General features: G+C 40.8%; 1 protein-coding gene across 4 annotated transcripts in view; it reads left to right on the plus strand.

Annotated features, from left to right (window-relative positions):
• Positions 1–1,825: 1,825 nt before the first annotated feature.
• Positions 1,826–14,576, plus strand: part of NSUN7 (NOP2/Sun RNA methyltransferase family member 7) — a 50,923-nt gene continuing 38,172 nt past the window's right edge. The window contains exons 1-4 of one of the 4 annotated variants that reach the window (XM_074396059.1): positions 1,826–2,255; positions 2,582–2,970; positions 11,695–11,753; positions 12,105–12,235. In XM_074396059.1, coding sequence (XP_074252160.1) covers positions 2,673–2,970; positions 11,695–11,753; positions 12,105–12,235 — 488 coding nt within the window. In that variant the 5' untranslated portion in view covers positions 1,826–2,255; positions 2,582–2,672. Of the gene's footprint in view, positions 2,256–2,581; positions 2,971–11,674; positions 11,754–12,104; positions 12,236–14,576 lie in introns of those variants that run through there. The other 3 variants (XM_039468523.2, XM_074396060.1, XM_074396062.1) reach the window with 3 other exon arrangements.

The following is a 14,576-nucleotide window of genomic DNA, read 5'->3' on the forward strand; positions in this document are numbered from 1 at the left end:
AGTAAATAGTAACCATGAATTTGCTAACCCACAACTCTCTGTCTCAGCTCTATCTTGGGGATAGAGACTCATTAAACCTTGTTTTCAATATAGTGAAAACATTATTTTTACATTGAACTATTATTAAAGAAAATAAATTCCTCAAATTATATTTTGAATGACAATAATATTTCCAAGTTTATATAGCTAGCTATTGCCTCACATTTTCTGCATATTGTACTGTGTACTGGGTGATGCATGATAGAATATATCATGATCTCTAAGACACCTTCCATGTTTGTAATCTTCTGTGTGAATGTATGTGAAAGAGAGTGATATCTTGCTAGCATCTGAGAATAAAGAGATATATAATAAAAATGAAAAGATAAAGATATAACTATTTTAGAGTGTGTGTGTTGTGTGAATAAAAAGATGGCAGAAGGAGAGGGAATAGGTATGTACACAAATATTTACAATAAAAATGAAAAGGTGCTAAGATACACGTATATCCATCTTTAGTTTCTTGAGGGCAAGGTCCCTGATCATCTCTATATATTCATTCTTTTACTTCCAGGGCTGAACACAATGCCAGGGACACAGCAAGAATTTAATATATACTTGTTGAACAAATGAATGCATGTATACATAAACTGTTACTAAACGTTTGACGTATTCTGGGGATAATGGAAGTGGGTGCATTTCTGGGAGAAGGGGTCCTGGGTGGAGATCTGCACTGCTAATTTTTTTCTCCATTACCCATTCTCCCCTTCTTCTATAGTAGCAGTTCCCTGATTTTTAGCTGGACACATTTATCAACCTCCTTTGCTGCTGGTTATATGACTAAGTTCTGGCCAATAAAATGTGAGCCAAAGTGATATGTGCACCTTTCAGGTCATTGAAAAATATGGGCTGCTTTCTCTTTCCCTTTTATCCCACTAACTACTGACTGGAAATGGACATGACCTTACACTAATGAGGGAAGGGCAAATCCCTAAGGAGGAAAGGCAGAGGTGGAATTAGAACCAGTTGCCTTTCAACTGTACCTGAGTTTTTCAAACTGTGGTCTTTGGGCCAACTGCATCATAGTCGCCAGAGTTACCTGCTAAAAATGCAAATTATTGGGTCTTACTGATTCAAATCTCTGGGGTGAGTTCCAAGGATTTGCAATTATTTTTTAGCTGCAAGCGGTGGTTCACGCCTGAAATCCCAGCACCTTGGGAGGCTGAGGAGGGAGGGCTGCTTGTGCCCAGGAGTTCGAGACCAGCCTTGTCAACATAATGGGACCCGTGTCTGTTATTTAAAAAAAAAAAAAAAAATCATTACAGGCCAGCTGTGGTGGCTCACGCCTGTGATCCCAGCACTTTGGGAGACTGAGGCAGGTGGATCACTTGAGGTCAGCAGTTTAAGACCAGCCTGGCCAACATGGTCAAACCCCGTCTCTACTCAAAATACAAAAATTAGGCGGGTGTCATGGTGGGCGCCTGTAATCCCAGATGTTCGGGAAGTTGAGGCATGAGAATCACCTGAACCCGGGAGGCGGAGGTTGCGGTGAGAGGAGATTGCGCCGCTGTACTCCAGCCTGGGCGACAGAGCTAGACTGTGTCTCAAAAAAACACTATTTAACAAATGCTTTAAAGAATGTGCATTTTGTAACAGGTTCTTCAGGGACTTGAGCGTTGAAAATCACGGAACTGCGTCAGACTAACCTCAAAAATATCCTCAAATGTTTATAAACAAAGCCAAGGGCACGCATTCCGGCCCGGTGCGGTCCAGGAACTCCGGGAGAGGCCGCTGCCTCGGAGGGGCTGAAACAGGTGTCCTCGCGCACAGACGGAAGCGCGACTCTCCCAGCCCCAGCGAGCACTTGCCAAATCCCGCGGGAGCGGCCCGGGCGCCGCCCCCGCTGCCCCACCGCCTCTCGCGGTTGCCATGGAGACTGGGCCCCGGACCGGTCGACTGCGGGAGACCCGGGAGGCTGAGCTGTCACCCCTTTCCGCGCTCACACCTCTCCGCCGCCACGTCTGCGAAGGCCTCACGCGCGAGGCCGGGCGAGGCCCCGAGGCGCGCACCACTTCACGGCACCGGGGCCAACCGGGCGCCGGAGGCCGCGACCCCCCCGCCCCCGAATCCGGCCGGTGGGAGTGGCTGCATTTGAACCCAACGGCCTTCGCGGGCCGCAGCCGTCGCCCCGCGGTCGGGGGGCTCCCGTGGGCCTGTGGCCGACGCCCGCCTCCGCGTCTTCCTCCCCGAAGCCCTGGGACCCATCCGCCCTCGGGGTAAGGGAGGAGTCGCCGGAGCCGGTGACAGGGCTGTGGGGACGCGGACCGGGCTCCCGGGGCCGCTCTGTCCCCAGACTGGCCCGGGGAAAGCCGCCGGTCTCCTCGGGGCGCTTCTCCCGCCGCCGCCGTACCCCTCCTCGCCCTTTTTTTTTTTTTTTCTCGAGCATTTGGAAGTTTCGTGCGCGGCTTGTCCGGCTCGAAGTGTGGGACGCTCGGATGGGCCAGGAAATGCCCCCTCTCAGTCTTTAAGGCTACAACGAAGGGAGCCCCCCACTGGGGTGCTGCAGAAAGTGATTTACTGCAATTACCTTCTCTCTTCACAGAGACCATGCTGCAGAGGCGAGGAAAGCCATTTCCTGGAACATCGGAATTCTAACCCCAGGGTGAGGGACTCACGACAGGCGAGGGGCAGACATGCTGAACTCCACGGGCGAACTGGAGTTTTCGAGCGAAGAAAACCCCGAGATCATCTCCCAACTCGCTTCCCTGGCTCTGTGCGGTGGGAAAAGCTCAGCTGGTGTACCCGAGAAAACGGGCTATCCGGACTCTGTTTATGTCATGGCAGCGAACATTTTTCAGGGTATTCGAATCGAAAAGTCGGCACAGAAAGTCTTAATCAAGTATGGAAATGAACCTCTGCGGTCCTTATCCGAATCTGAGGATCAGTCTTTTCGGCGTTTGTCCTATGAGCTGGCTTTCAGTGCCCTGAAATGTGAGTTGTGCCATTCTGGAGGATCAACAGTAAAAGAAAATAATAGCGAGAGAATTTGGGGAATGCAGCCCTCCTCCTCGCTGCCCCTCATTCACACCAGGTTTTGGTTTTCAGCAAGTGCATCTCTTTGGTCAATTGCAAGTGTCAAGGATTTAGGGTTCTAATGAAACTAGCTCTTCCAGGCCAGGACTGCAGATTTCCCCATGGCTGGCACTGGGCTTTGTCCTTAGATCGGCGTAGTGAGCGGTCATTAAATTGAACATGTACACAATTTATACCAATGATCATTTCCCTCTCCCTGTATTTTTTTTTTTTCTCCGTAGAGTTGTGTGTGTGTGTGTGTGTGGGGGGGGGGGTCTCACTTTATTGTCCAGACTGGTCTCAAACTCTGAATCTCAAGGGATCTTCCCGCTTCAGCCTCCCAAAGTGCTGGGATTACAGGCAACAAGCAACCACACCCGGTCTCCCAGTGTTTTACTTTCCATTCCCTGTGTTTACCATTTTTTGGTTTTTTAGTTTATGAGCTTTCACATATAGAAAACGAGTAAGGAACAGAGACTAATAAACAGAAAAGGTGCCAAATTTTAAAAACGAATATCAAAATTATACCAACCCCAATTAAGACTATCCCATTCATAGCCAACAGCTTTAATGGGAGGAGCCAAACTTTAGTAGAACTTCTCTTTCTCATTTGCCTTCAGCTTGAGACTCAGTGTTACTGATTCCCTCAAGGGTGGTTAATTATCAATCTGAGGCCAAATGTGGTGGCTCAGGCCTGTAATCCTAGCAGTTTTCGAGGCCAAGCTGGATTGATTGGGCTCAGGCATTCAAGACCAGCCTGGCATATAGTAAGACCTCTTCTCTTCAAAAAATTTAAAAATTTGCCCAGTGTGATGGCTCATGTCTTTAGTCCCAGATACTTGGGGGGCTGAGGTGGGAAGATCACTTGAGCCTAAGAGGCAGAGGTTTCAGTGAGCCAAAATGGTGTCATTGCTCTCTAACCTGGTAACAGAGCAAGACCCTGTCAAAAAAAAAAAAAAAAAAAATCAATCTGAATGTGGAATTGACACTAGGAAATAACCAAATATTGTTATTACAAGGAGAGCAGTCAAAGGGCCTGAAGCTTTTTGGTTTTGTACTAGCTGTGACTAAAAACATTGGTTTGTAAACTGACTGAACGTAGTTCCAAAAAGAAGTTCTAGAAGTGTTTAGAGTATTAGCAGCATGGCTGAAATGATGAGTAGAAGCCTTTCTAAAGAGACATCTCAAAAAGTGCAAATACTCTTTTGCATGATTTTCTTAGTATTGATGAGCCTTGTACATCCTTGCTTATAGGAAGCAGTTAATTACTCAGTTCAGCTGGGTGCATGTGGCTTACACTTGCAATCCCAGCACTTTCGGAGATTAGGTGGGAGGATTGCTTGAGTTCAGGAGTTCAAGATGAACCTGGACAACATAGTGAGACCCCTTATCTCTATTTTTTTAAATTAAAAAAATGCTCAGTTGAATTTGAATGTCTTACTGATTATTTAGACAGGAATATATATTTTTTGTTGTCTGAAGAGATGATATAGCTTAACTCTGAAGCCAGCAATTTGTCATGGAGAAAAATTTGTGTGATGTGAAACAACTTCTCTTTTTCATTTCTTTGTTTTCTCCTGCTCAGGAATTTTTCTTTTCTTTTTAAATCTGTTTTAACCATTCTTCCTCCTCCAGTTTAATTTTTCAGATTTTGTTTCATCTCTCTTCTTCTCCTCTCCCCCAGCCAAAGTGTTACATTTCATGCAATGAATCAAATGAACATTTTTACACTTTTTTTTTCTTGCAACAGTGAAATGCAGACTGGGCAGCTGTGTTGATTAATTGGTATTTAATGTTAATGCTAGAATTCTATTATAGGTAATTTGTTCTCCTAATAGAGTATTGAGTATTACCTTTAGAATTCAATAAGAAAAGCCTGATTTATAATTCTATATAAAATAATGCATTAACTAAATGATTGTGTTGTAGTGATGTATGTGATAGATTATTGTTTTCGTCCTCTCCATCTTATTTTCTGTTTAATGAAAGATCTTGTGATTATTTGATCTTAATTAATGACCCAGAAAATCCCATTCAAATAAATTGTCATAGACCTTTACAAAACTTTTTTTTTTTTGAGGCAGGGTCTCATTCTGTCTCCCAGGCTGGAGTACAGTGTTGTGATTTCTGCTCACTGCATCCTCTGCTGCCTGGGTTCAAGTGATTTCCTGCCTCAGCCTCTCCAGTAGCTGGGATTACAGGCACATGTCACCATACCTGGATAATTTTTTGTATTTTTAGTAGAGACAAGGTTTCGCCATGTTGACCAGGCAAACTCCTGACCTCAAGTGATCCACCCTCCTCTGTCTTTCGCAAAGTGCTGAGATTATAGGTATGAGCCACCATGCCTGGCCAAAATTTCTTTTCTTGAAATGTTCATTTTTATAAGTTCAAATTATAAGGTAAGATGGTATTGTTTACTTGTTAAATATATTTTTTCTTATAATAATACGGTTGATATGGTTTGCCTGTGTCCCTACCCAAAACTCATCTTGAATTCCCATGTATTGTGGGAGGGACCCGGTGGGAGGTAATAGAATCATGGGGGCAGGTCTTTCTTATACTGTTCTCATGTTAGTGAGTAAGTTTCATGAGATCTGATGGTTCTATAAGGGGGAGTTTCCCTGTACAAGTTCTCTTCCCTTGTCTGCCACCATGTAAGGTGTGCCTTTCACCTTCCATCATGATTGTGAGGCCTCCCCAATGTGGAACTGTAAGTCCGTTCAACTTCTATCTTTTGTAAATTGCCCAGTCTCAGGTATATCTTTATCAACAGCATGAAAATGGACTAATACAAGGGTCTTATCAGTAATTTCTGAATGTGCAAATAGAATAAAATCAGAATTTTATGTAGTGAGTTTTCCAAGATAATTAGCAGCCTGCTATTTTACTTTTTGTTTGTGAGATGGAGTCTCGTTCTGTCACCCAGGCCAGAGTGCAATGGCACAATCTTGGCTGACTGCAACCTCCGCCTCCTGGGTGCAAGCAATTCTCTGCCTCGGCCTCCCAAGTAGCTGGGATTACAGGCACCCACCACCATGCCTGGCTAATTTTTGTATTTTTAGTAGAGATGGGGATTTCACCATGTTGGCCAGGCTGGTCTCAAACTCCTGACCTCGGATAATCCACATGCTTCAGCCTCCCAAACTGCTGGGATTACAGGTGTGAGCCACTGCAATGGGCCATCTGCTATTTTACTTTTAAAATATTGGAGGCTCTTATTCATTTCACTTTTTATCTACTGTATTATCAGTGTTCTGTCAATACTTTCACAGGTGATATTTCTTAAACTTACATCTGGCTTATACAGTGTAAGTTCAGGGCATAATGGATCAGAAAAGAAAACTCAGAATTTCTTCCCTAAGATTTTATAGGAGCCGTAAAACTGCAAAGGTTACTGTGAAAATGAAAGAGAGCTTGAGTAATGGTCCCTTTTGTTTGTGAATTTGTGAACAGGTAACTAAATCCCATTACCATAATATTTAAGGAAGTAGGAGAAGAAAAGCAATAACAGAAAATCTCTTATTTATGTAAATGTTAAGTGTCTTCCTTTGGTTGTCTTTTATGCTTTTTCAGTTTTGTTTGTTCCTTTGTTGATGTCCTTCATTGCGTATTGCATATAAGGTCTTTCAAGGCAGGAAGTATATTTATCTGATTAACCTTTTAAATACTTAAAGGGCTCCATAAAATGTTTTTTGAAATGAAGACTGCCATTAGTTCTGCTTTACCAAATAATCCCAAGGTCAATTTTCTGCTAACAAAGGTAGAATTACTAATGAAAAGTAGGCTGCCTATTCCTCTCTCAAAGTAGTAGAGTACCAGGAGCCAATTAATTTTTTCAAAGAATCTCGGTATTTTTCAAGGAACACTAAATATTTTTTTAAAAATAAGGAAAGAAAAATCTGGCAAAAAAATTTTTTAAAGAAATTAACAAACAAACAAACAAAAAAACTTCAAGAACGAGATACCCCTGAAATTGCTAAGTTTTTTTTTTTTTCCTGGCTTCTTTCTCCACCTTCTCTAGGTTTATATTGTTGTTGGTGAACTTCAAATCCCAGGAACTGATTGTGGCATTAACCTGGTGATTTCAGAATCGTATAATCTGTCAGTGAAAAACTTAGTAAATGCTTAACATGTGATTTGGTTATAGCTTTTGGGAATTAGTAATTGTAGTTAGGAGTTCCTAAGACCACCTCCAGGTTCAACAATTTGCTGAAAGGACTGACAGAACTCAGCAAAGCTGTTATACTCATGGTTATAGTTTATTACAGTGAAAGGATACAGATTCAAATCAGCAACAAGTAAAGGTATATGGGGCAGAGTCCAGGAGAGAGACCAGATGCAAGCTTCCTATTTTCCTTTCCCAAGGTGGTCTACCGAGAGTGCTTCATTCTCCCACCAATGATAAATGACAACATGAATGAAGCATTGCCAACTAGGAAGCTCACCTGAGCCTTGCTATTTGTAAGCATTTTTATTGGGTGTCAGTTTCATAGACAAGGTAGAGTCATGTGGCTGACCTTAGTTTTCAATCTTTAGCTTCTTCAGAGGTCAAGCTGATACTATGTTGTCTAGGGCCCCAGGGATTAAAAAAAAAATAGTTATCTTTATCAGATATTCCAAGAACTTAAGAAGTTATCTCCTAGGAAAGGGTTGTTAAAGGGCAGCCCTTTCTTTAGAATCTGCAGAGTTTGGCCCCCCAGGCCTGCTGAATGGGAAGAGGGAGAGATATGCCCTAGTTTGTTCTTCCAATTTCACCTGTCTAATAAACCCAATTTTTCTTTCATAGGGAGTGGTAAGAAAGGGTAGAGAGAGAGTTAAGGTGTTTCTGTAGGGAAGGTCCTCCACATGGAAACATGTGAAATGGTGGTTAAGAGTTCCCTGCTGCAGACTGAAGAGAAGCTTTAATGAGTGGGGAGAGGGAGAGAGAATTGGAGTTACTGGGCTGAATTCCAGAATAGGCAGGGTTTGCAACTTTCAAGTAAGTCCTGATAACCTTAATTGGGCATTATCAGTGTGGTTTATTTAGTTACTCCAGTTTGTCATAACAATAAGAAGAGGAAAGGCAGCATAATGTTGTGGTGAAGTGTATGTACTTTGGTGCCAGACTGCCTGGGTTTGACTGCTTTATCTGCTACTTGCTCTGTGACTATGAACATGTTACTTAACTGTGCTGTGCCTCTTTTCTGATGAAATAAAACAACCTAACTCATATGGTTGTTGTGGAGATTAAATGAATTAATGTATGAAATGCACTTAGAACATTGTCAAGCACATAGAAAACATACACACAATCCCCAATTTATGATGGTGGACCTTATAATTTTTCCACTTTACCATGATGTGAAAGCTGTACACATACTTTGAGTACCCATACAGCCATTCTGTTTTTTACTTTCAGTATCTAATCAGTTACATGAGATGGTCAATACTTTATTATAAAATAGGCTTTGTTTTGGGTAGTTTTGCCTAACTACAGGCCTGTGTAAGTTTTCCAAATATGTTTAAGATAGTCTAAGCTAAGCTATGGTGTTTGATAGGTTAGATGTATTACATACATTTTTTTATATACAATATTTTTAACTTATGATGGGTTTATTAGGATATAACTCCATCGTAAGGAAAGGAGCATCTGTATAAAGTATACAGTTACTCATGTTGATATTACTATGTGTGAAGGTAAAATTGTAGGTATACAAAAGTAATGCATTCTGCACAATATCAAAGGTAACCCAAAGGTGATAATTGCTTTTGACAAAAGCCCAAGGGGAAAAAAGTGCAATATTGGGAAAAGCATGTTTGTTATCTTTTGTTTGTTCTGCCTCTCCTATTTATGTTTTTTTTTTTTTTTTTTTTTTTAGACAGAGTTTTGTCACTCTTTTTGCCCAAGCTGAAGTGCAATGATGCGATCTTGGCTCACTGCAAGCTCCACCTCTTTGGTTGAAGTGATTCTCCAGCCTCAGCCTCCCAAGTAGCTGGGATTACAAGTGTGCGCCACCATACCTGGCTAATTTTTTGTATTTTTCGTAGAAAGGGGGTTTCACCATGTTAGCCAGGCTGGTCTCGATCTCCGGACCTCAGGTGATCTGCCTGCCTTGGCCTCCCAAAGTGCTGGGATTATAGGTGTGAGTCACCACGCCCTGCCAGCCTCTTCTATTTCTTAGGAGTCTAGCATCTCCATTGCTCAAAAGAGGTCTGCCAAGTTAGAAGTCCTTTATTCTAATACTGTACTTGTGAAAAAAAGTACAAAAAGTATAAAGTAGATGGAAATTGGTTCGAAAGTATTAAGAATGTGAAACTGTGAACTTCATTTCCTTATAAGCGATAATTACTTTGTGAAGTACGAGTACATAATTGTGGCTGGAATGTGGATAGTGATTCCCAGAGTATTTCTATGGGAAAATTGGAGTCTGTGCTCCCAAATCAGTCATTTCTTTTTAGAATTCCCAAATGAAAAATGAAATTTAGGCCAGGCATGGTGGCTCATGCCTGTAATCCCAACACTTTGGGAAGCCGAAGTGGGCAGATCACTGGAGGTCAGGAGTTGAAGACCAGCTTGGCCAACATGGTGAAAACCCATCTCTACAAAAAATACAAAAATAATGTTAAAAAAAAAAACCCTAAAACTAAAACAAAAAAAACAAAAACAAAAACAAAAAAGAAAAGTAAAATATACAAAAATTAGCCAGCTGTGGTGCCACACACCTGTAATCCCAGCAGATTGGGAGGCTGAGGCAGGAGGGTTGCTTGAGCCCAGAAGGTGGAGGTTGCAGTAAGCTGTGATAGTGCTATTGCCCTCCAGACTGGGTGACAGAGCAAGACTCTGTCTCAGAAAAAAAAAAAAGAAAATTCAATTCGTGAATTCAAATTCAGTTTATACCTTCGATATAGTAGGTTTTCCATAAATGTTGAATAAATTGAAGCTAGGCAGGCCTACCTTTCTATTCAGCTGATTAAAGCATTTGTTATATGCCAGGCACAGTGGCTCACACCTGTAATCCCAGCACTTTGGGAGGCTGAGGGAGGCAGATCACCTAAGGTCAAGAGTTTAAGACCAGCCTGGCCAACATGGTGAAACCCCATCTCTACTAAAAATGCAAAAATTAGCTGTGGCACATACCTGTAATCCCAGCTACTTTGTAGATACAGGAGAATCGTTTGAACCCATGAGACGGAGGTTGCAGTGAGCTGAGATCATGCCACTGCACTCCAGCCTGGGTGATAGAGCAATACGCTGTCTCAAAAATAAATAAATAAATAAATAAAAAGCATTTATTATGTGATGTATATATAGTTTAAGTAGTTGTAACATAAAGACCATTCATGTTCCCTGTGGAAGTTTTTAAGTATGTTTGCTTGTTTCTACTTAACTACCTTTGCAATTATCATAACCTCTACCTGGAATGCTGTCCCTTCCTAGATATTCACATGGCTAACTCCTTGTCATTTGGGCCTTAGATTAAATGTCATCACATCAATGTCTTCACTGTTGAGTTTTACCAAATACTTAAGAAATAATACCAATGTAACACAAACTCTGAGAGAACAGAGGAACAGTTTCCACTCATAGGCTGCATAACTTTGATAACAACACTGGCAAGGATATTACAAGAAAAGAAAATTGGGCCGGGCGCGGTGGCTCAAGCCTATAATCCCAGCACTTTGGGAGGCCGAGGCGGGTGGATCACGAGGTCGAGAGATCGAGACCATCCTGGTCAACATGGTGAAACCCCGTCTCTACTAAAAATACAAAAAAATAGCTGGGCATGGTGGCACGTGCCTGTAATCCCAGCTACTCAGGAGGCTGAGGCAGGAGAATTGCCTGAACCCAGGAGGCGGAGGTTGCGGTGAGCCGAGATCGCGCCATTGCACTCCAGCCTGGGTAACAAGAGCGAAACTCCGTCTCAAAAAAAAAAAAAAAAAAGAGAAAATTATAGACCAGCATCCCTCATGAACATGAACATACAACAAAAATCCTAAATAAAACATTAGCAGCCTGGTGTGGTGGCTCATGCTTGTAATCCCAGCACTTTGGGAGGTGAGGCGGGCAGATCGCCTGAGGTCAGGAGTTCAAGACCAGCCTGGTCAACAGGGTGAAACCCCATCTCTATGAAAAATACAAAAATTAGGCTGAGGCAGGAGAATTTTAGGCTGAGGCAGGAGAATTGCTTGAACCCGGGAGGCGGAGGTTGCAGTGAGCCGAGATCGCACAATTGTACTCCAGCCTGGATGACAGAGCAAGACTCTGTCTCAAAAACAGAACAAAAAAAATTAGCAACTCGAATCCAGCAATACATAGAAAGAATAAGAAAACTGTTGTTCAACATTATTAATTAGGTCCTCTTTAATGTTTTTCAAAGACCATACATTAAAGGTTGGAATCCTTTTATTACTACTTTGACTATTCAGATAATGATTCTTTGACTATGATTACATGTGGAGTCTAGGTCATAAGGGTTCAGCATTCATAAAGATTATAAATATTTCGTCATGTCATTATAATTTAAGTCTTTATCCAGAATTGAGGTATATTTTAGAAATGAAAGTAAATATATATATGGCATTATTAAAGTATATTTTGGTTCCAGAATTTTCATGTTCCACTTTGTATTTTTGGTGACAGGAATTTCCCTTGTCTTGTAGATCAAGATATTTTGGAAACTATATTGATAGACAGCTGTATCTTCCCAAGTACCACAATAGTAAGTAGATATGTTTTAGAATTACATTGTCTCATGATTTTTTTTAAAAAGAAAGTGTTTGAAAGCCTTTAGATTTAAATAATTAGTTTGCTTAATATTGAAACCTCTTAAATATAGACTATCTTCTAATATTCATTTTGGTGAACATACCAAAAATTGTCTCTTTAGAAAGTTTTTTTTTTTTTTCCTGGCTTTTTTTCTATTTTGAAAACCTTCTTTCTTTCCATATCCAATCAGACTATGTAAAAATAGCCATATTTCTGCTCTGTTATGAAAAATAATGGAATGGAAAATATTGCTTGGTAAGATATTGTTTGCATATTTTTCTTCATGTGTGTTTTCCCTTGATAGCCAGATCATTTGAGCAGTCTTATTATTGTGATGCTATATGATTTCCAAGATAGAAAATTTCAAACTCGTGTCCTTTCTGATAATGAAGAGTCCATATCAGAAGTTCAAGAAGTAGAGAACCTTCTTAACAGGTAATTGTAAAAGTGAAAAGGATGTTTTATATGAAAGTCACATTGGTATTTTTATTGGTAAAACTGGCATACAGCATAATGTGTAAATAAGAGTTAAATTTTATAGAGAAAAATATAAAAATTCATAAATTTCTTGGATTCGAACAGGTTAAATATTTTGTTTAAAATTAGGTTTTTTTCAAAGCTTGATTTACAAGATCAAATGTGTAAGTATGTGAGAAAGCATTAAAAAGTTCCAATAATTTTTAGCACATAAATTAAACTGTATTTGAAACAGCTACTAATTGCTTAGTTTATTTATAGCTTTGTAAAAAAAAAGAAAAAGAAAACCTCTAACATGAATCAAATGAGAAAATTCCAGTAGTAGGCAAGAATCAACTATTTTGCCAAAGTAAAAAAAAAATTCTACTTAAGAGTAAACTAACATCTTAAATATGTTTTCTTTTTATCCTAAATATCAGTAGAAGTCTACCATGAGAATAATAATTATCTACCTCAAAGGGTAGTTGGAATAATGGAGTAGATTAATGCATCTAAAATACTTAGCTTAGAACCAGACATAGAATAAATGGTCAGAAAATGTTAAGTGTTACTATTTTCTATGGTTTGAATGTGTCCCCCAGAATTCATGTATTGGAAACCTAATCTTCAGTATGACAATGTTGGGAGTTGGGGCCTAATAAGAAGTGTTTAGGTCATGAAGATTTCACCCTCATGAATAGATTAATGCATTGGTTACTGTTACCAACTTGTAATTTTACACATGGGAAAAATGAGGAATAGACAAGTTAAAGCAGGGGTCCCCAACCTGAGGGCCACAGACCAGTACCCATCTGTGGCCTGTTCAGAACTGGGCAGTACAGCAGGAGGTGAGTGGTGGGTGAACGAGCATGACCACCTGAGATCTACCTTCTGTGAGATCAGCAGCTGCATTAGGTTCTCATAGGAGCATGAACCCTGCTGTGAACTACACATGCATGGGATCTAGGTTGTGTGCTCCTTATGAGAATCTAAGGATCCTTATGAGATCATCTAATGCTTGATGATATGAGGTGGAACAGTTTCATCCTAAAATCATTCCCTCCACCCTCCCCAGTTCTTGGAAAAATTGTCTTCCACGAAACTGATCCCTGGTACCAAAAAGTTTCGGGACTGTTTAATGCCACATAACGGGAAAGGGAGTAGCCAGAATTCACACTCAGCAATCACCATCTACCTAAAGTCCAAACTCCAACCATTTATATGCTATCGCTCCTTCCACTTAACATAGTGAGGCTTGGCTGGGGTTTAGAACATAGTCATATCTCATGTCATTGTCATAGCCATGAGAAATCATGGGATGGAGAAGAGCAAAAGCAATCAGATGTATGTACTCTCTGTTTATAAGTAAGGATATTGTGCCTGTTTATTTTGGGTTTGGGGGAAACTGCCTTGCCGCTATGCTAGTTCCAGTTTGGGGCAGCCTGACTCCCAGGATGGGTATTCAGAGGAAACTCGGTGGAGCAATATGCTATGGGAGAGGCTCTGAGTTTTGGTTTCCTGTGCCTCTCCTAGTTTCTGTCTGACATAGTCAGGACTTAGGGGCCTTTCATGTTTCAACTTAGTCTCAGATGGGCTATTGAGAGCTGGGGTTATGCTGAGTCAACCAAGAAACCCACAGGGCTCTAACCAAGAAAGAAAGATTACACTGTGGTTTCATTAGAAGTAGACTTTAGCTAAGGATGCTGGTGAGACACGTGGGAGTAGGATAAGTAAAGGGCCTGGCTTAAGAGGTCAGAGGAACCAAAAGATGTTAATGTCGAAGGATTCCTGGTTCCCCAGATTTTCCCCATTCCCATAATCCACATCGTGCTACCACCTGCCTTAACACATATTCTGGTTACATTGTTGTCAGTGCAATGCTTTTTCCCCATACCCAAACCAAGAGAATTTTATGTGCTGCAAATTTTAGTCTTAAATGAATCAGTCACATTGTACTCTATTAATAATATGCTATAGGAGAAATGCCTATGTTTAATGATTGAATTGCAGAGAAGAATAGTAGTGCAGTGCTGGGAAAATACACGTACAAAGATGCCACAGTATTTTATTCAAGTCTTTGCTTTCAAGTAATTGAAGCCATCTTCAGTGAGCTTTAGCAAAAATGGAAAATAAAGATACTGGGATATCTCATACAGCTTAAGGACTCAGGAAGAGAATGAAATCAGGAACTGAAAAGATGTTAGGACTTTCATTTGCTTTATCTCTTTATCTTTTTATCTCTGCTTCTCTCACAGTATCTGCTTCATTTTTTTTCCTCTGCACATCTGCCTACTGTGCTTTTTTAGTGTGCATGGAAAAG

Source organism: Saimiri boliviensis, chromosome 3, assembly GCF_048565385.1.
Source record: "Saimiri boliviensis isolate mSaiBol1 chromosome 3, mSaiBol1.pri, whole genome shotgun sequence".
NCBI lineage: Eukaryota > Metazoa > Chordata > Mammalia > Primates > Cebidae > Saimiri > Saimiri boliviensis.